At 42.0% G+C, this 22,408-nt stretch overlaps 1 protein-coding gene across 1 annotated transcript; it reads left to right on the plus strand.

Moving 5' to 3' along the window:
- Positions 1–1,886: 1,886 nt before the first annotated feature.
- Positions 1,887–21,504, plus strand: LDLR (low density lipoprotein receptor). Its single transcript, XM_088462155.1, has 18 exons — positions 1,887–2,121; positions 9,720–9,842; positions 9,957–10,079; positions 10,565–10,942; positions 11,052–11,174; positions 11,985–12,107; positions 12,223–12,342; positions 12,952–13,077; positions 13,202–13,373; positions 13,510–13,737; positions 13,828–13,946; positions 14,058–14,197; positions 14,545–14,686; positions 15,095–15,247; positions 15,358–15,624; positions 15,857–15,925; positions 16,847–17,007; positions 20,120–21,504. Exons 1-18 carry the CDS (start codon positions 2,031–2,033, stop codon positions 20,153–20,155), a joined length of 2,694 nt encoding a protein of 897 aa, XP_088318281.1. The 5' UTR covers positions 1,887–2,030; the 3' UTR covers positions 20,156–21,504.
- Positions 21,505–22,408: the final 904 nt, after the last annotated feature.

Raw genomic sequence — 22,408 nt, forward strand, 5'->3', positions numbered from 1 at the left:
CCACAGCTTCATTTATGTGGTGGACAGGGTTCTGCTTCTGTTTGTCCACATTATGATTGGCAGCCAACAGCACAGGTTTTGCCTATCACATTTACCATAAATCATTTGATTTGGTCTTGGACCACCAACTCGTGGCTCCCCTGCAAGTGCCCCGTGGCACCCAGTTTAGGAACCTCTGCTGTAAGTGACAACATTAGAGAATATAGCCTGGGGACTTACATGATCACATTGCATCTTGCTTTTCTGTTTTGTTTATAAGACACCACAAAGAGTCGGCGGCGAGTAAAAGGGGGTAAACAAAAATAAATAAAAATACAGATATACATTTAATAACCTATTGCACTTAGCAAATTAAGGAAACATAGAGATGTGGCAACTGTAAAATGCGCTTTAGCCCAAACAGGAATAATTATTGAGAACCCAAACGAAAGACGTAACTACCTCTAATTGTATGGGAAAAAAATATGCGTAAACGATTACAAATTGCAGTAACATAAATAAGTATTTTACCATTCTAGATTTTATGCAGAATATAAGCAACAAAAGGAAATGCATGTCTAAATGGAATGGATATTGCAGAGATGGCGTTCGCAGTGACATTTTCTATTACCCTGCAAATTGTGCTACAGCAAATACAGACCCTCCAGTATGACCCCTAAAATATGCATTAAGCATTTGTTACCTTACACGCCAACATGTGACATACTAGTTAAACATTCATAAGTAATTTTAATTTGATGGATAGCGCAACTTGATAATGAGCACTAAAGCCGGCAAACACAGCCATTTTTGCAAGCAAGTGAGCACTTTACAATTTCATAAATAATCGGAAGACCAAGGGGAGAAGAGCATTTGAACCATACTTGCCTACTTTTGAAAATTAATTTCAAGGAGACTGTGAAAGCAGCACATATGAGAACCCGGTTCACGTGCACCTCCAGCCCTGCATCCATTACCCCCCAGGAATTTCAGTTTTACCCCATGTGGGGTACTTTACCCCTGTTCCCCGACCACTGTGCTAGATTCTTCAGGGAGTCAGGGTCCAGGGAGATTGCTATTTCAGGGAGTCTCCCTGACAATCAGGGAGAGTTGGCAAGTATGATTTGAACACATAATGTAGGATGATGTGCAAATGATCTTATGACGTGGCACGCCTTCCAACCTGTAAATTAATGTAAAATATGAAAACAATATAGCCATGTACATTGTAGTTTAGAAAACATAGATGGAAACTATCCAGGGACAGTAACAAGTTTTACAGATGTGTCCCTTTAGTGCCCTTATTTACAGGATTGATCACAATAACAATATTAGATGAAATTATTATTCTACAAGTAATATGTATTAGAAAAGGAGCATTTCAATATCCATAAAGGATATTATAAACAAAGTCAGTGTAGAAATATATAGATATGTGTGTATGTACAGGGTGTGTGTATATAATATATATATATATATATATATATATATATATATATATATATATATATATCTCTCTTCATCTTCAACAATGATGCATTTTATAGATTCCTGTAAACATATCTTCTCGCAAGTGTACAGTTAGGACAGATATATATTCTATATTCTGGCTTATTACGAATACCCCCCTGCGAGAGTGTGAAGGCATTTGAGGTATGCATGCAAGGGGAGTGCATTTGAGGTATGCATGCAAGGAAATGAGTCAGTGCCAGCCCCCGTCAGTGTGTGATTTGCACTACAGCCAAGCAAAGGCAAAGGGGAAGGAGTGATCTACACTATGTCACATCATGCGTTATAGACTCCTCCCCTATTGGGATGTCCTATTGCCATATTTTAAAAATCACACCACTTTTAGTACCAGCCTACTTTAGTGTGCAAAAAAAACTAATTGAAATACACTCAGGAGGACTACCCCAAACACTTTGCAATCTGAACCAGTAGAGCTTGCATCCCCTTGCACTACAGTGTACAGGTCAGGGGAACTGTATAAATTATAGTTAGATATATTTATATCATATATATATATATATTATATATACATAGAGGATTTTATGCACATCACTTCCAGCATGGGACCGTCCAGGCTGTCTGCTTTAATTACATTGCTGCTGCTTCTCATGCACCTCAGAGATGCTCTCTCAGGTAAGTGCACGTCCAGGGTACTTAGTGACAGTATGTGCCCATTACTTGTGGGGCTGATTGTATGGTTAATCTCTATCTATGTAATGGGGTGTATGGCTGAGAAAAGTGCATTTATTCTTATGTTTTTGGCTATAATGCAGTATATACACCGTTATCTGAGTTATTACAGCAGCATTATGACATGTACAAGTGTAATATAATATTATGGCATGGGGGGCTGTGCTGTTGTAGTGCTGCCAGGCTCGGCTGGGGTGTGCTGGGACTTGTAGTTCCATGACAGCTGTGTGGCTATTGTCAGGGGGGGATGATGTGTCTTGAATGGGCCTGATGATAGACCGTTAGATATTACTGGTAGGAGGGAGGGAGCTGCTTTACCTCAGATAACCGGTATAATAATGCAGCAGGGGGCGTGGAGGTAAATGGGGGGACTTGTGATAGCAATGAGGGTTGGTTCCCAGTTAGCCAGGCTTTAATGTACTGCTGGGGTGTTTTTGTGGTCATAGGACCCAGTGTCTAGTCACCAGTGTAAGTGATCGTGGTCCACCCAGCGCGGCCACTGTCATTTACAACCGGCTCTGACTCCTGTCACACACTTTCTGGCCACGCCCGCCTCCCCTCTGAGGTCATGAATGGGCAGCCGCTGTGAGGCCACTGATTGGGTGACGTGAAATCTGCCGATCGCGAGCCTCCGCCCTTTCAGCCAATAGAGAAACAAAGAGGCGTGGCCTGGATGGGGCGTTCTATACCTCGTCCGCCTTCGTTCGCCCTTTACGGTGGGTTTTTTCCCGCCCAGGGCTGAGGGGAGGATGAGAGGAGTGTGTGCTGCATACTAGCTCTCTGCTGCTGCTTAGGCTGATGAGCCAAGGGCGTGGTGGGGCCATGTGTGCTGCTGATAATAAGCGCCTCAACGCTCAGCCCCTGCGACGTAGCTTACATTGCCACACCGAGCCGCTCCTTATTTCCTTATGCTCTGTTTAATACATCCTGCAAGGTTCACGGGCTGAAGTTATTGTGAATGTGAACCTGTGACATTTTCCACAAAAGCAGCTCAGCATGTGGACGTCACGTACAGCTGCATATGTGACTTTAGCTGGCATGTTGGGTCATATGATTTCCAAGCCCTAAATAGCAGAGACAGTGTACATGTATAATATGCATACAGTACAGCAGTGGGCAGAAAAATGAGCAAAGGCCCCATCAGATGTATGATTTCTGTGGGTGCCTTCACCTAATTTGTAAGTTGTGGAGGGCACCCGGCATGGCTGGGTCATCAGCGGGGTTTTATCCCACGCTTCCTGCTAACCTGACATAATTGATGCAAAAGTACATAGGTGCAGAGCGGATTGATAAGCATTTGGTGCAAGAGTCTGGAGCTCTGGGTTACCACAAAAGAGATGGACATCAGAAGTAAACAATGATCATCAATTATTGCTTTTGCAATGCAATCAGGGCATGCCAGTAACGCCCATCATGCAGGGACACTGGTCCGTCCCTGCGATGTCTGCAGAGAGCTGCCGGCCAGTGCAGAGGGTGCTGAGCATGCGCAGTCCCGTGGACTGCACATCCGCCATAGCCGGGGAGGGTTCCGTCGGATCCCTCCACCAACTAATAGTGCGCAGTGTAGCCCCATAGGCGTTAACTGCAGGGGTCAATATCTGGAATGTATCGCATCCCGGATATTGGTAAATTTGGCAGCATCGCTTCCCCCATAGAAACCTATGGGGGAGGCGGCTGCCAGCGGTAATGGAGGGATCACAGCAGGTAACGGAGATACCTGCTGTGGTCCCTCCTTAATACACACGGGGGATACTTAGTATGTGTTTTCGGGGATTTTACCTCAAATACACTTTGATAAATGGGCCCCAATGTCTGGGCTTCCACCATCAAAACTTAAGATGCAATGGTAACTAACCATCACATCAACATAATTTCATGGATAAAAACATTGCGATGGATCGTGCATGTGCAGAGAAAAAATAATTAGCACAATAGCAACCTGCGACCGTTCTCGGTGTTATGGCCATTGCTTCCACACCATTCGCCATGCTGTAATTGGAAAGCCACCATCAAATAAATGGTAAAAACACTACTATCAGAAGAAAAACATTGATGCTGTTAAGCCATCGAAATTTGATGTCGATCCCTATAGCACAATGCCTTTACTAATGAGGGTAAAACAAGATGTGTTCCAAAAAGAACAGGATGCCAGCAGAATGCTGCCGAAACTCAGCCGGTGTACTGCCACTTAGGGTTGTCTATTGACCGATTAACCATGGTTGATGTTTTTTTACCATCAAGGGAAATCATTTATGGTTTTTTTGGACATTTATGTGCAGATTAAAAGAGGATGCAGCCATGCAATATTGTGCGGGCCATTGGAGCTTTAATGGTAAAATCTTGGGGAGGAAATCAATGGTTGATTAGCCCTACTCCCACAAAGTTGCAACATCAGTAGCGGGTATGGTATCACTAGTAACAACGGTTTCCAGTGTCACACCCATTTGCAAGCACCAGTAAAAAAAAAAAGTTAGTGTAAATAAAGCCTTCGCCCTGTTGAAATAGGTGTGACAACTGCAGGGGAAAGCTGTTTACACTGGCATGGGTAAACCTCACTAACTCACCTAGGGATGACTATCGATGGAGAATCACTGTGTCTCTGCCATTGATGACAACACCATTGACCATCGGTAGCAAACCAACTATCGATGCCCATCGCTAAACTGGCCTCCTTTCCTCACCGTATAGTGGCCCTGAGTTTAACTTGACAACAGGTTTTGGGTAATTGATTCCACACCTGTATCATAACCCATTTTATCCAGTGCTGTTTTGTAATTCTTCCAGCTTACTTTCCAATTGCAGCAGCCCTGTGTCTAAATCTACTGACTAAGGAAATATAAATTTTGGCAGCCCATGGGCCAATCCTACCATTGGAGACCAATGTGCAGCTTCTGTTCAGTGACATTTTTTTACTATTGGAAGATAGAGATCTGTAGTAGAAAAATTACCTGCGGTAGCCACTGCTTAGCATCTTGCCCTGCACACAACAATCCTGTCTCCCTAAAAAGCCCCTGTATATTTCAGACAACACATAAGTCAGATGTTAGCTGGTTTGTTTGTTTCATAATCAACCTGCCGGCATTTTTCTGGGTTTTGCAAATATTTACCATATAAATTCCGACTCACATAAATTGTTCAACCAATTCACAGATAAGGAACTTTGATGGCAGGTCACACATTTACATCGTCTGAAGAGAAGTGTAAGGGCTAGTCGATACCGCTAGTGTGCAAAATGTAAGATTTATATAATTCTCTAGTCTACATAGATTACTCGTGGGACTTTTCTAGTAAAAATACCTGTAGGCCTGGGAACCTCCCAAATTAAAATTGTCAAAAATAAATAAATAGGTGCCTTAAATTTCCCATGACTCATCCATTAAATAGTACTACAAAGAAGAGTTGGTGCTAATATAAATGATATTTGCTAATCCAATTTAAGAAATGAAAGGTATTGTGTTTGCTGATGTTGTTAGAAGTGCAATTATTGATGTGTTCTTGAGTAATATCCTACCCAAGTTCCTGTGTTTTACATTGAATGGAAAGGCCCATCTTCAACTAATGTATATTTAAATCCATTTTCACAAAAACATTATCGATAATATAGAAGTTGTGCCAGTAGAGAAGCATTGATCATTATGAGCCAAGACATATTCCTCTTCAGTGCTTTATAATGGAGGAGAGCTCAGCTGTTTAGTAGCAGTTCACATTGCAACAAAGGGGCATATGTATCAAAGCTTGATGTGAGATAAAATTGTGATATATACTGTATCACCAACCAATCAGCTTCTAACTTACATTTTGCAGGCTGAGTTTAAGAAATTATAGTTTGGAGCTGATTGGTTGGTGATATATATTTCACAATTTTATCTCACATCAAGCTTTGATACATATGCTCCAAAGTCTTTATGGCAGGATGTCGGCACGAACGTTCTAGAGAGCCACGCCCTGTGTTGCTGTAGCTTGTCTGTGTACTTTAGAGAAGTCTGTAAGCCTAAATATCTGTGAGATCATAACTTCATGTTGTCCATGTTGGTTAGACAGTTAAATTATGTATGTATGTATATATATATATATATATATATATATATATATATATATATATATAAAAATGTAAGAAATCCTTTTATTTAACAAGTGGACTGTTTTCACCCCTCTATTTGCTAAAAAGACTATTTTCCCTCAAATCGCAGAGCATGATTGAAACTTACAATTGAAATTACACTTTTTTGCTGGAACTTTTGGAAATGACTCCCAAGTTATTCTTGTAACATGTGTAAAGTACCTCTAATTTAGGTTATTTGGAATTTTACAGTAATCTGCCTGGTTTCAGAGGGACTGTCCCAGATTTCTTGGTTATGAAAGAAACTGAACAGCTACACATGGGTCAAGCAATGTGCAATACAAAGTTTCTGCACTAGAAAAGCTGGTGCACATAACCAAAGAGTATCACAAATATAGCACGTGCCTTTTTATTTTATAGCATTGCCATTTACAGCGTGAATGGAAGAGTTGCTGTTAGATACAATAAAGGGATGTTGAAATGTGAAACTAGGCTTTGTTAGGGTTCTGGTGGCAGCCATGGTACGTTCTCTGTGTTCAGAGCAATCGCCCTGACGTAGGACACGTGCCTTAGCATTCACCTCCTGCTTCTCTAGACACTAGTTGACCAATGTGTGTTGAAAAATATTCCCATTATCTCATAAAATACTGTACTTTAGCAATCTGGCATGTACAGGGAATGGCCAAATTTGTTGTTTTTGTAAAACTTGATTTATTTATTTTGTTTATTTCATTTTTGCATCTTTATGAACTGACATCTTGTAAAATGATTTGATCATCTCAATAAAGACGCTTGATGTTTATATGAAACGCTGAACATGCACAAATTGGTTATGCCGCTGTTTCTTTGGTCTCCTTTTTAATGCACAAGTCCACATTTTTACTTCTTTCTACTTGAAGATACTTTCAGAACCCGGATCATTATTATTTATTTATTACCAGTTATTTACATACCGCACACATATTCCGCAGCGCTTTACAGAGAATATCTGTCCATTCACATCTGTCCCTGCCCCAGTGGAGCTTACACTCTATATTCCCCACCACATACTCACACACATATACTCTAGGGTTAATTTTTGTTGGGAGCCAATTAACCTACCAGTACACTTGTTGCTTAGAGATCATTTTGTCACTTGGCTTCTACATTTGCTTGCGGTTCACTTTTCATACTATCTCTTTGATATACATTTAGGATAAAGTTCAGATTTTGGTGCTTAGAGCCCTATGCAGTTAATGTTTAAGTCAAATGTGACTTTGCATACGCTGTTGCAACAGTGGCCGTTTAAATGTTATACCGTGCCAACATCTTGTTCTAAATGTGGCTTTATGGGTCCGTCTTTTACTAGCAAGCTTATCAGTATCCCTTCAAATTTAGCACTAGGTTAAAATATTGTTAAACTCTCTTGGCATTACGTTTTGGTCTGTTTGTCGCCATCTTATTGCATGTTCATGTGCAGTTCAATTGAAATGGACATAAACCCTTCAGTGAGAGTGACAGTAGGGCAATCCTGAGGTAGTTCGTGCTGAATCTTGTTTTCTGCAGCATAAGAACAGTTTCTGATGATTGAACCCAGCACACAGGACTAAGGAGGAGGCACTGCGCACTTTGACAGAGTCATTTCTAAGAGACACGATATCTTTTCAGGAACAAAGTTTTAAAGATGTGACTGTTGCCACATGTTACATCAGCAGATAAAGTAAATGGCGATAACTCGTCCTGAGTAGTCTGTAAACATAGGACACAAGGACTAGTTGATTAAAGTAAGAAATTAGTTCAGAATGGTAAGTTTTGCCTGTACAGTAGGTTAAGGAATTCTTGGCGTGTCTTCAGTATCTTACATTTCTCCTTCCAACTTGTCATCGCCCACGAGAGACTGGATTAGACCAGGCTTACTGTATTGTAGTGTGGTGATATGTGAAATATTAGCCACACCTAAGTGAAGTTCATATTTGTACCTTTCTTCACGCTCTGAAATATTCACACCAGCTGTTTATTAGTTGCTGAAAATGTAATATAAGCTGGTAGTAGCACAATTATCATGTACTTGACTTTGCTATTTCCATAACTCTGCCCTGCTCAGTTCTTCCAGAAAGGGGTACGGTCGGGATGATTATTTTGATATGGTTGCCCAACGCATACGTTTGTATGTTTAAAAATTGCTAAATCTTAAATTATATTTACAACGACTGCCTAACAAAGTATCTATACAACCCTAATATTTCAATTGTGTAGGTTGTTAGTCATTACGACTTGCTATTTATCTGTTTCATCTCCCGACAAATAGAGGGAAACAGTTAACATTTAACGTACACCTGTCCTGTACAGGAATGACTGCAGACATAACATTCACCTCCTTAGGTTATTTCCTTGTTCAAGAAATATGACTTCCTCAGTTGTCTTATTTGATTAATCCGCTGAACTTTGTGAGGAACACAAAGTCATACTGAGAAAAAGAACATATGTGGGGAATTACAGCACATTATTAAATTCTGTCTTTATGTCATAGCTGGGCTAGTAGTGCACCAAAATCTGACTTAGGACGGCAGGTCATGCATCTTATGATGCGTACCGCAAATTACACTGACTTTGTTTGTTTGCTCTGCCCAACGTACTTGTGCAACCTGTACGTCTACTTTCCAGTGATAACAAGTCCAGGACAGTCATGGACACACCGATGGCCATACATAATAATGATTCACTGTGTAATACAACATTTAAGAAGGGCCTTGGCGCAGGGTGGACTATTTAATGCCGCTAATCCAGTGCCTGCCTTCTTCAGAAACAGAAAAGGAAGGAGGTTCAGTTATTGTGGATGCCAGGAGCTGATTGTCTTAAGATTTCTTCAATTGCTAAATCTACTTCTGTGTCTCCTGCTTACCGTTCCCCACCAACAGCAGCTGCACTGTAATGCCAATGGCAGCATTAACATTGACGGCTAATAATGCTTCTGCCTTACAATAGTCATGCACACTTGTTGTTCAGCTATCTTGTCTATCATTGGTTCCTTACACCTCTTAAGGCTCATGCACACTGGACGATTTTTATGAACGATAACGACATTGTTGATCGATATAACGGTCAAATCGTCCAATGTGTATGCATTAACCGATGAACGATGCGCGCTCCCGCGGGTCGTTAGCGATATCCCCAGTCGTCTGTACATGCAACTCAATCTGGGGATATCATTAACGACGCCATGCTGCTGAACGCAGCATCGGCAAGTGTGTATGCACTTTCGATGCTGGCACCCCCGCCAGGTCCATCACTGATGAGGTCGCTCCGTACACACATCATCCATTATGGGTCTTAAGATTGTAAACTACTTTGGACACAAAGGTCTTTATCTTGTGTTTTATGGCATTGCGTGTAATTTTTTTCATATCATGTATATAAACACTGATTGTGTGGTGTTATTTCTATAAAATTCTAATTCTTTTCAACTTTATAACATTTTTTTTTCGTATCATTTTAATTTTAGGGACTACCAACTGTGCCAGAAATGAGTTCCAATGTGGTGACGGGAAATGTATCCCATACAAGTGGATCTGTGACGGCAATGCGGAATGCCGGGACGGGTCTGATGAGTTTTATGAGACCTGCAGTAAGTGCTTGTACTAGTGAATAATAATAATAATTATAGTGTGGAAAAGTTATCTGAGATTTTTGTAGAAATAAATGCAACTCTACCTATAATATGCTGCTGGTCTCCTTTCAGTCTCCAGAACATGCAGCCCCGACCAGTTCAGCTGCGGTGGCAGGACAAACCGGTGCATTCCCAAGTCATGGAAGTGTGATCAGCAAGAGGACTGCGAGAATGGCTCGGATGAGAAGGACTGTGGTAGGTGTCACATAAGATGCTGCATTCAAGCAGCACCATCGCCAGATATCACATTCTTATGATTGCCCTAGAATAAGTTACTTCTAGAGGGATCTCATGAAACCATATCCTAATGGTTGCTACTGTGAGTTTCTCAATACCTGGTTACCAGATAAAAGAACCAACGAACATTGCACACGTTTATAATGTTATAAAGACATGATCCTGATCCTATTCAAGTTCACCCATTGCCGTTATGTCTTTGTGCTTGTGTGCTGAACCAGTAGCCATGAGTATAAAGTCTGCCGAATCACCAGGAACAAATGACATCATTGAGGCATGAGGCACAAAGTGCTAAATGTATTAGTGGTGCTCCAAGTATTAGTGACTGTCCACACAATTGTGTGTAGATGGAGGCTGCTCAACAAGTTCATGTCACATGAGAACATAGAGGCTTGTGTGTTGTATCCGCATATTAAACTTAATTTGGCCTCTTTCCTTACTAGCTCCTAAGACCTGTGCCTCCGATGACCAGTTTCAGTGCCGTAGTGGGATGTGCATCTCTCTTGCCTACCTGTGTGACGGCGAACATGACTGTAATGATGGCAGCGATGAAGACTCTTGCCCTCCCCCCACCTGCAATCCAACTTATTTCAATTGCAAGAACTCTACCGTCTGTATCCCCAAACTCTGGACATGTGATGGAGATCCTGATTGCGCAGATGGATCTGATGAGGAAAACTGTCAAGGGAAGGAGCCGATAAAGACAGACAAGCCCTGCTCCTCCCTGGAGTTCCACTGTGGCAGTGGCGAATGCATACACATGAGTTGGAAGTGCGACGGAAGTTCTGACTGCAGGGACAAATCCGATGAAAAGGACTGTGGTATGTAACTATATGGGACATTTCATGAGCAGTATGTCCTGCGTAATTGGTGGCACATAGTGAGATGTTGGGAGCTTATTTTTTTTTTATCATCTGATTTTCATGACAGAAAAACCGACTTGCCGCCCGGATCAGTTCCAGTGTAATGACGGGAAGTGTATTCACGGCAGCCGGCAGTGCGACAAAGAATATGACTGCGAAGACCAGAGTGATGAGATGGGCTGTGTAAATGGTCAGTGTTATGCCTGTTAAACTATACATATATGTGAAAGAGATGGGAAGGGCTTTATGAAGGAACGTAGGGGGGGTTCTAGTGGGAGCAGGTACCCTGCAAACTCTGTTGACAAACATGATTTACCATTCGTATCGAGAATCTAGTATTTTCAAGGATTTTATACTTGGCTAATTGGGTCTTAGTACAAGCAAAAACCAATGCGTTTCACAAACACACTTTTTATCAGTAATCTTTGATATGTATTAATGTAAATTAGTGGCTATACCTCAACTTAACTTGTAGGTTTGGGAGAGAGACTAAAGGCTGTGTAAGTAAAAGCCGTAGATCATCTGTGTATGCCGCAATTGTTTTTAGTGAATAGTACCTATTTTTAGATCATTAATGGTTGTGTAGCTTCAAAACATGTACAGATAAGGCTTGAGGTGTACTATTTCTTATTTGTAGAGGTTGAGAAAGGAAGTCAATTGTCACCAAAGCACAAAGGGATGGACTGCAAGGATTAACATTAGCATGCATGAGCCCAGACCTAGGTTACAGAGGATGGTTTAGATTCACTTCCAGGGGGAGATTTATCAAGTCTTGGAGAGAGATTAAGTGCCAATCATTTTAGAGGCTGTGCTAGGAAAATGATAAAAGCTGATTGGTTGCTATGAGCAACTTCTCCACTTTATCTCTCTCCAAGATTTGATAAAGCTTCCCCCTGAATCTTTGAAGTCAGGCAGATTGTCTGCATATGTAGATCAAAGGCCTCTGATGATGCAATGAATCAAGCTCATGGTCTTTGTTATCTTTCTTTTCTTTAATCAGTGACGAAATGTGAAGGTCCCAACAAATTCAAGTGTCACAGTGGAGAATGTATCAGCATGGATAAAGTTTGCAACAAAGTCAGAGACTGCAGGGACTGGACGGACGAACCACTTAAGGAATGTGGTGAGTGTACCAAATTTTTAGGCAAACTATTCGCCGGTCAGGATGGTCCAATCTTCTGCTGCTTCTCTGCAAGCTTCTTCTACACTTACAAATGTTATTGTCTCCTTTTCTTTAGGTGAAAACGAGTGCTTGAAAAGCAATGGGGGCTGTTCCCACACCTGCAATGACCTCAAGATCGGTTATGAGTGCTTATGCCCAGAGGGCTACCGCCTTGTGGGCGGAAAGAATTGTGAAGGTAACTTGCTGCCATGTATGTCCTAAGCACTGCATTTAAAAAAAAAAAAAAGTCAAATACTTTAATCCTTAAAATCCTGGTGTCTCACACACATGCTATGACGGTATGAGTATTTCATTGTGTCTTCTCACGCACCCATGCAAAGGACAGCAGCCAGGATAGATCCTTTTGTATAAATGATATCCATGCCCAGCCTTTACCGTCTCTTATAACAGATTTCAAGGAGAGGGCCATGCTTTGTATCACTCTTTCTTCCCTCACTGGGAGCTGGGCCAATTGCTTCATACAGCAAACGGAGGGTGAAGGATGCAGACTGTTTATATGATTGCTGGCACACCTTCCTCCAATCCCCTGCAAGTCTGGTGCCATGTGGTCCAGTCTGGGCAACTTATCTGCCCTTTTAACCTAGTCGACCCTTAGTTATACCTAATTAGACTTGTAACACTTGTTCTTCAACCAGATGTACCGCAAATGTCCGATTGTTAGTCAGGTTCTGTTTTTACACTCTGTATGACACGCTTAATATACACTGAAACACCAACCAGTTAGTATACATCTCTCATATTAGTTTGCATCATCACACATTATTCCCCATCTCTTCACCCTCAGATATTGATGAATGTAAGGATCCAAACTCCTGCAGCCAAATCTGTATTAACTTGGAAGGAGGCTACAAATGTGAATGCAACGAGGGTTACCAAATGGACCCTGTGACTAGAACCTGCAAGGGCATTGGTGAGTACAGTACAATGATTCCTATTACATATTCAGCACATGTATTCGAGACAGCACAAAATTCACATTATGATGTCTATTTACTACGGTTGCTTTATCCCGGACGTTATTTTGTATACTATAGGGACAGTGGCTTACCTTTTGTTCACTAACCGCCATGAGGTGAGGAAGATGACTTTGGACAGGAGCGAGTACACAAGTTTCATCCCACGACTGAAGAATGTAGTGGCTTTGGATATGGAGATCTCGAGCAATAAAATCTACTGGTCTGACTTAACACAGAAGAAAATCTACAGGTAATAACTGACGGACCCAGCAGAGATTACCTGCCCGTTGTTTCCCGCCAGCATTAGATCCTTATGCTGTGTTCTGAGGTTTCCCCAAACAGAAATGAGAAGCTTCAGATGTTTTTTTGTCTTTGTTCCTCTGTAGTGCTTTAATGGACAAGGCACATAACTTCTCTCACCATGAGACAGTGATCGGAAATGAAATCCAGGCTCCAGATGGTATCGCGGTGGATTGGGTCCATGCCAACATTTACTGGACAGACTCCGCATACGGCAGCATATCTGTGGCAAACACTGCAGGGTCCAAGCGGAAAACGCTCTTCAAAGAGGGCCTGGCAAAGCCGCGTGACATTGTGGTGGATCCCACAAAAGGGTAAGGGGAATGCAGAAGTAAAAGATAAATAGCAACTTGTGTTGTGATGTAATTACAGAGAATAACTTGTCCCTCGTCTGCGTATTTCAGGTTTATGTACTGGACTGACTGGGGCTTTCCTGCCAAAATTGAGAAGGGAGGCTTGAATGGAGTAGCCAGACAAACTCTGGTCAGTGATGACATTGAATGGCCCAACGGAATCACTCTAGGTGCGTAATATATCTGTCTTCATTTACCTAATATACAATTATACCCTGACAACTCTGTGACAAGAGATGTGTGCTTTCTCTATCTATAAAACACTGTGTTGTCACTTTTAGACCTGATCCATCAGAGATTATACTGGGTGGACTCCAAGCTGCATACCCTGTCCAGCATTGGCGTTTCTGGAGACAACAGGATGATGGTCATTGCCGATGAGCATCACTTATCTCACCCGTTTGGCCTCACCATCTTTGAGGTAAGTCTATACATTTTCTTCTTTGATCACAGTCAGTTTATCTTTTCTTCTGCAAATCCTATAAGCTCAGAGGACAACCTCTAGTAATGTGCAAAAATACGCTCTATGAAACAGTTCATCAATAAGATGAGCAGGGTGACCTGAGACTCTATATTAAAACAGAGGACATTTTAACAATAAACCACATTTGAGCTTGCTGCACGTTCCTATCCAAAAACCATTCGGCACTCCCTATCTGTGTCACTGTTTGCTGTCTGTGCCTTAGTCGGTTGTCATGATTCTTTCGTTACACTTATGTCCACTTTGTGATTTATTTATGCACTTTTTTATATACTTATTATTTAAAGGAGCTTGTGTTCTGGACTGATATTGACAATGAAGCTATCTTCAGCGCTAACAGGCTGACTGGAGGAAACATACGGAAGGTAGCAGAAGATCTCTTGTCTCCAGAAGACATTGTCTTGTACCACAATCATGGACAGCCTGAAGGTATTAGGCGCAATAGTACCTATTGGGGTGGTAGCGTTCAGTGAACTTTTCTGACTTGTGTTATGATGGCCTCCCCTTTCTTATATATTGTGCCCACTTTCCGCAATGACATATAATTAGTGGTCCCTGTCACCTACATCCCTTAAAGGCAGACATTAATTGATGCTATACTCCGTAGATGAACCATTTACTGAAGTCAGTGAAATCATTGAGGCAATGTGTAATATATTTTTTATGATTTTTAGTATAGTCACTAAATGGCGCTTATTTTAGACTATAGTGAAGATAAGAAATGGGCAGTGTCTAATGTCATGTCTATATTAGGGGAGCAATTTTGAACACTATTTATGTTTGCTACTTACTGATTATTTTTAATTAGTCCTCAATGTATTTTTTCCTCCCTTGTAGCTGAAAATTGGTGTGTTTCCCAACTTCTTGAGAACGGAGGTTGTGAATACTTGTGCCTGCCAGCCCCACACTTCAGTGCACACTCCCCTAAGTACACTTGCGTGTGTCCTGATGGAGAGCACTTGGGACAAGACATGAGAAGCTGTATGAAAGGTAAGTTATTCTGTATATAGGAGCCTGTGTGACAGGACACGCAGGAATTTCTTCATGCATTCACTCGCCATTGTACACAATTATAACAGAATTCATTTTTGCCTCTTCAGAGCAAACTTCTCCCGACGTCTCTCAGTTCACCTCGCCTCCCGTCACAACCGCAGGATCTCCGGTCACAACGCCCGGGAGTACCACCCTTGCTAAAATTCTCACTACACCTAAGAAACCTTCAACTATTAAACCTGAACAGCGGACGTCAAGGCCCGTAACAACTGGCCGTGCACCTACAACAAGCCAGCCAGCCGCTAAACCCAGTACGCCACGCAGTGAGAGGAGAGATCCCGATCATTCTACTCCAGTAACAGAGTCACACCAAGGTACAGTATAGCTGTCTCACTCACAGATCACCCCATTAGGTGCTTTTGTAGTAATGTGTAGTTCAGAGTATTAGACAACAGTACATTATTATATATGTATGTTGAATCGAAAATAGCTTAATGTCTAGTACTACAGGAGAATGATGTCTTCTGCTTTAAGCGGTCTGCAAGTGACAACGTATTGTAGAGTCACATGTCACGCGTCACTGAATTCTGCTTTTCTGTGTTACAGATGGGAATGAGGTAAAGCTGGCGACTGCAGATTCCCATACCAACGCTGTCTATGCTGTCATCCCTGTTGGTAAGTGTCTGCACCTTAATTTTACTCACTGTAGCGTATCGTCCTTTATCTGGCCTGTGTGTTTTTGTGTAGGTGTTTATATTACCTATACATAACTATACGTCCACACTTAGGTTCCGTTTTCTCCCTCTCCGCTGTGGTCTTGGGAACTAAGCACCTGATTCAGACCCGCTCGCTAGATGCTTTTGCTCGCCTGATGCGTATGCAAATTCTGCAGCGCAGGCGATCGCATGGCAAGGCATTAGCACGCCCACTATGTCTTGGCGTGCAATCGCTTTGTGTATGCAGGCGCCCACTTGCGCACGTCATCTCCAGGAAGTGTATGCAACCATCGGGTATCATCAGATGCGATCGCAGCGCTTGTGGCTGATCATACCATACTGCGAGCACTTCAGTGTAAAAACCAGCCAGGTGACGTGTACTGTGACGCTGCCTATAATTTATGCACGCCTCTGAAACGGCGTTGAGATGCTCAGGCACGCCAGCGTTCGCATCTCCACTCCCCCGTTTATAGTGGCCAGCCCCTGTCATCACCCATAAACGACTTCTCCTGTCACTCACTCTGCTGGGCTGCCTATGTGCAGTGAGCGAACGCTTCCCGATCTCTCGCACTGGTTTGCGCACTGCGATGCATGCAAAAAAAAACCCTGGCTACAAGCAAACGCATCCTAGCGCACGGGTCTGAATCAGGTCCCGAACTCCCAATCTTGTCTGCTAGAAATGTATTAGAATTGAAAGCTTTGGTAATACTGAAAAGGGAAAGAGCAGGAGACTTGACCTTCGCTGACAGCTCTGACACGGTGTTGTCTGGGTTATTAAAGGGTATTTGAATTCCAGAATATAGGGGGAAAATAGTTTGTGTCCAAACACTTTTGAGGTGATAAATGTAGTAATCTACTCCATCTGTTTCTATGTTCCCAGTTATAATCTGTTTATGTGCATTTGCGGGCTTACTTTTGTGGAGAAAGTGGAGATTGAAAAACACCAACACCATTCACTTTGACAATCCTGTGTACCAGAAAACAACAGAAGATGACGAGATCCACATTTGTCGAAGTCAGGACGGATACACATATCCATCGGTAAGATATAGGCTTTTAATTTGCCTAGTACAACCAAGTGGCATGCCAACATATCCAGTTGCAAGTTTATTTCTGACTTAACGTACAACTGCATTAGGAAAACCTCTTGGGTCACACTAGAATCTTGGGCTATAGAGGCGAAATGTCACACAAAGTCTGAAACTCCCTCCGTCTATCTCCCTTAGCCTGTGGGAAGTGAATGAGGTATTTCTGTGCTTTGCTGTATATGAAAGCATTGGAATCGTTGATTCATTCATTTATGTTGTTTTCATATTCACTTCAACCGCCACAGTGATCAAATACAGTGGTGAAGACGAGGAGGGGACCAAGGAGGTGCTGTTCGTTACCTCCTGCTGCTGTTCCCAGCTCTCTACGAGGATTGCCTCCACACTACCGCCGCAGGTAGTGACTGTGGACATTGAGGGTGGGGGCAGTATGGCATATCAGCCCCTCGTTTGGCACTTCACAACCTACTGAAGTTTTTGGAGAGTTGATGTCTGCAGCTAAACCTTGTAAGCACCAGAGTAGTGCGTGGTCCTGTTCTGGGAGGGATCAGATTCTGATTCTTAGGAAGATGGTGAAATCTTTGAGGATTTGAGGCTTAAGGTTTCCTTGTACTTATATACCGATTCTTCTATGCAGCAAGGTGTATAAGTTGGTGCAAGCCATTCAGGACATGGAAGAGATAGACGTCCTTACATCATTGTTTAAGAGGAAGAAGAAATAGTCTATATTCCTTCCTCTACTGGAGACTGTTCCAGATCAAGCTTATATAGAAATTGAAATTCCACCATCAGTTCATCAGATTGTCTCCAAGGACTTCTTATATGCTCCTCTGGAGGCTAAGAGCATTGTTTTCAGCCTTTGGACCCTGGCGGAACTGTGTTAGAGTTGAGTATGGCGTTAAATGCTGTAATCATCTGGACAGCAGACATACTCTGTTGCATGCAAGAGAAGCAAGAAAAATGTTGTCAGACAATGCCAAGGCGTTTGCATACAGTATGTCAACCATCAAACAAGACCTCACTTGCAATTAAGAAAACCGGCTGCATAATGCGTTGGGTGGCACATAATGTTGCAGCAAGCCTAGTAGTGTTCATATCAGGAGTTGTTTCAGAAGATTGTGGAAAAATTGGGTCAGCCAGATGTAGACATAATGTCATCTTCTGCTCAAGGACAAGCAATCCAAAGGCATTTTTAGTAGTGGCTATGTCTATCTCTTGGAATTTCTGATTCACCTGTGTCATCTAATAGTAATGGTTCTGCATGTTCTAACGCAGCTTAAAAGAGAGAGGGCATTCAAGGGATTCTTTGAGTAACAGACTAGCCAAGAAGGACGAGGTACCCAGACATTCTCAACATGTAGTGGACCTGTTTTGGCATCTTCCTATAATACAGTATCTGATTACTGAGGAATGGTTTCATAATCCAGGTTTATTGTTGGTTGTTGAAGCCAATTAAGCACAGACCTCCTCTGACAGTGTAGTTGGAACCATGCTTAAGGCTATAAAGCCTGCTTCAATCAAGAATTTTCGCCATGTGTGGAAGATTCATATCTCCTGTGTGTTGCATGTTCAACTCTTTAAGCTGGCCATACACCAGACCAACGTTCCTCCAACCATCCAACTAGTTGGTTGGAATGAAAATCCAATAAGTATGGGAGCAATTGACAATCAGCAATCTGTTGGATTTAAACAATTTGTCTGAACAACAGTTTTCGTCTGTTTTGGAGCAAATTGCTGATTGTCATTTTCTCCCATGCATTACTGGATTTTCATTCCAACCAGCCAACTAGTTGGATGGTTGGAGGAAAGTTTGGCTCTGGTGTATGGCCAGTTTAACAGTCTTCCAATTAACTCTTGGGATTAATTTTAACAGCTTTGCAACCCTCCTTTCAAACCCTTGAATTTGGTGGCGTTTAAGATTTTTTTTAAATTAAATTATAGATGGTCTTTCCTTTGGATAAATATACATCAAGGAGAGTATGGGAGCTGGGTTTGTATTTCAGGTCCCCATAGCTCATTCTTGGGCTATCCTTCGGAAAAACCCTCCTTTCAACCAAAGGTGGTATCTTGGTTCCACTTAAATCAGGATATTGTGATCATGTTGCTAGGACTCTTAAACTTCACAAAATGGATGACCTCTGGTTCTCTCTATGATGACCAAAAGAGAGGATGGCCTAACAGATTATTGCCAGATGGAAATATGACAGGCTTATGATATTGAGGTGGGGAAACCTGCCGCAGAAAATGAGAGGGTGCTTCTCAAAAAGATGGATGAGAAAACCTGATTTTTATACTAGGTTTAATTTTTTCTTCTTAATCCTTTTGGGGACACTGGACACCCACCTTTTAACTTTCTGGTTCTTATGAAGTTGAATATTGTCAGATGACATTGGTTGTCCTATATCTCTGGTTTTGTACCTCTCTGTTCTACCCCATGGGGCTTGGTTAAAATGATACAGTAGCTGACTTCCAAGCCAGTGGATTTAGAGGAGATTTTTAAAAGTGTTCAAACTCCAGACTGAAGGGGCCCATACATATGTGTCAGATTGCTGCAATTCCCCATTCTGCCAACGTCAGAGCTGGGGCTTCGGGGATATTTATCATGTTGAAAAGTCTCGATTCCCCAATCCCTACACAAAAATGGTCAAAATGAGTAGGTAGAGGATTTTTAACATGTTGAATTTCCCTGATTCGCTGACGGATTGCCGTTCATCGATGACCGCAGATCGGCTGTTTTAGTTGCTGATCAGTGCTTCCGCAACATGGGGAATCACAGCAGTGTATGGGGCCCTTGAGTTTCTATTCTCCAAGGTTCCAGTGTTCCCAGTGGATTAAGGGGAACAATTTACGGTAAGTATAAAAATCTAATTGTGTTACACTTATTATTTAATAACACTATACTATCATTGACATGTCTTACCCTCACTTTTAAACATATATTATATCCCATCTGGCTCTGGAAGTGTGGATCTAAACTTTAGAACTATACCTATTGTTGATGGTTGTTTTTTTGTCTTATATTTCCCACCTTTTAGCATTATATTAATAAACTTTTCAGACCAGGCTGCTACTAAACACTGATTCATAATCCTTTCTTGTCTTTACAGAGGCAGATGGTGAGCTTGGATGATGACGTCGCTTGAACAAACCTCAACCAACTGTGCCTATCACTAAACTCTGCTGCTCAACTATATCAGGGGCAACGACTGCTAAACCAAAGTAGAAACACAATATTTTATACCATCCATGCAACAGTGCCATCCTGCACAGGCTGGAATATTTTGATTATTTGTTTTGTTTATCCCACTCTACCAAACAAATGGTCCACTATGTACAGTGCCCAGGGACTGCAGTCACTCAGTGATCCTATGATTTATTTATGAAGATACTTGTTTTGTTGATACGGTGCCATTTTTACCTCCCTGTGCCTCTTTCTGCATTGTGAAAGCTCGTAGACGTGAAAGAGGAAATGACGAGAATGGCGTGGGATAGGGAAAGACTGGAAAGTGAAAATGCCTAAATGTACTGGAGGACTGTGAAGGACTGTATGTGACGATCCTGCTGGGGTTTATTTTTTGTTTTGTTTTAAAAGCACAAGTCGTTCGTATACACTAAAATGGAAATTCCAAACAGGAGAGGAACAAGGAGCAAAGCACAGAGAGCTTGTACGGAATTGTGGGTGTAACGTCTCAGGGCATCAGATATACAGCATCTGCCTTGAGGTCAATCTCTGGGTCGGCGCGCAGCCATTTTATCCAGGCTCTGCCTTCCCGCTATAATGTAGCAAGCCAGAAAAAGGCCACAAATCACCAACAAGTGCCTAGTCCACTATCGCTATATGCTTGTTATCCTTTATTTCTCTTAAAAACCCGTCCTCTGCCTGCACTTTGTTCTTTGTCTCAAACGTGTTGTACATTTTATTTTTGTTACATTTATTAGCAAGTCTTTGGATTGTTTAGCAATGCTTTTCTCACCTGCCAGTATCCGACAGGGTATGACGGTAGAAACAATGTTTTGAACATGGAATCTGGAAAGTTTGGCTGCTTCTTAAGCTCTAATACTCAATCGTTGTTACTGGATACAAGGAGAAAGAACTGTTATAAGTGGTGCTACCTACAAACGAGGAGTGGAAGAGGACACTCAGCCGTGCTTCTGTTAACCACGCTGCCTTAATTTGACACTGGCACAGTTACTTTTTAGTCTATACTTGAAATATCCATCTTGGCTGTATATGAGATTTTCTCTACCGTGAAAAGGCCTTATCCTAATCTCCACTGGTGTCTCGCTTTATAGAAATTAGCCAATCTTTTATTGCAGTATTGAAATCAGAACGTCCTGCCTGATCCTGTGAAGAAATTTAGCTTTTTTTTTTTTTTCTGTGAAGGGTGTAAATATTAATTTCTGTACAGTTGTTTTGCACATTTTTTTTTGCCTGCTGTATATACATATTGATTGTGTCATAAATGGGAAAAGTTTAATATATAATTTATTTATTTCTAAAAATATTTTTGAGTCTTGTGTTTTTATTTTGTGGCTTGTAATACTTAGCCGTGAGAAGGGGCTGGCAGTCTTTATAGCTCCTGTGCTTTTGGGTTACTGGTGAAATTCAAAAATCAGTTAGCCCAAGATTAAAAGTTTTGCTTTGGGCGAAGTTTAGTGAACTTATTTTATTTGCCCTATGCGTGCTGTTAGCTGGACTCTGGTGCTAATAATGTTCAGATGCCGCGCTGTTTTCTTAAAAGTTGGGCTGTAACAGTAGCGGACAGGATGACATTCTAGAGTCACACTCATTGCAGAAGTCAATGGACCCTGTGAATGGTGGTGACCCGACTCCGGCCAGGCACCGACGAAACTGAAGTGCCTATGGCCCAGGGGTGGGGTATAGGGGGTGGACCGATGCATCCTGGGAGCTAAAGCTTTAACTGTGTGGTGCCTGGTCCTCAACCACCACCTACACCCCAAGGTCTCCCTGTGGAGCCCTATGGACCCTGAAGAAGAAATAATAAGTATATAATTGTTTTTGTCATTATTATTTTTGCTCTTTCGATCCAGTCATAGTTAGTTCTTCAAGGTACATAACTCCAAGTAAAGAATGAGTAACCCTTTCTCCTGCAGATAAGTTATATGTTAGCATATGATGTAGAAAAGAGATCTTTATCATTTGAATTAATAATTGTTATATCTGACAACAAAACAAACTATAGAGTTACAAATGTGCACGTACAGACAGCCTGATTCAGAGGCGTTTGCGGGGCGGTGTGGGGACGTCCTGCGTTCCTGGAAACGGGGGCGTGTCCATCGATTCACACTTCCTGGCTTCTCAGGATGTCAGAACGCAGGCAGCCAGCGGTAGGCTTCTGCCTACTCAAAGCAACCTGCTCAAAGGAGCAACCATC

This window comes from Taudactylus pleione, unplaced genomic scaffold (genome assembly GCF_031769625.1).
Source record: "Taudactylus pleione unplaced genomic scaffold, aTauple2 ptg001161l, whole genome shotgun sequence".
Lineage (NCBI taxonomy): Eukaryota > Metazoa > Chordata > Amphibia > Anura > Myobatrachidae > Taudactylus > Taudactylus pleione.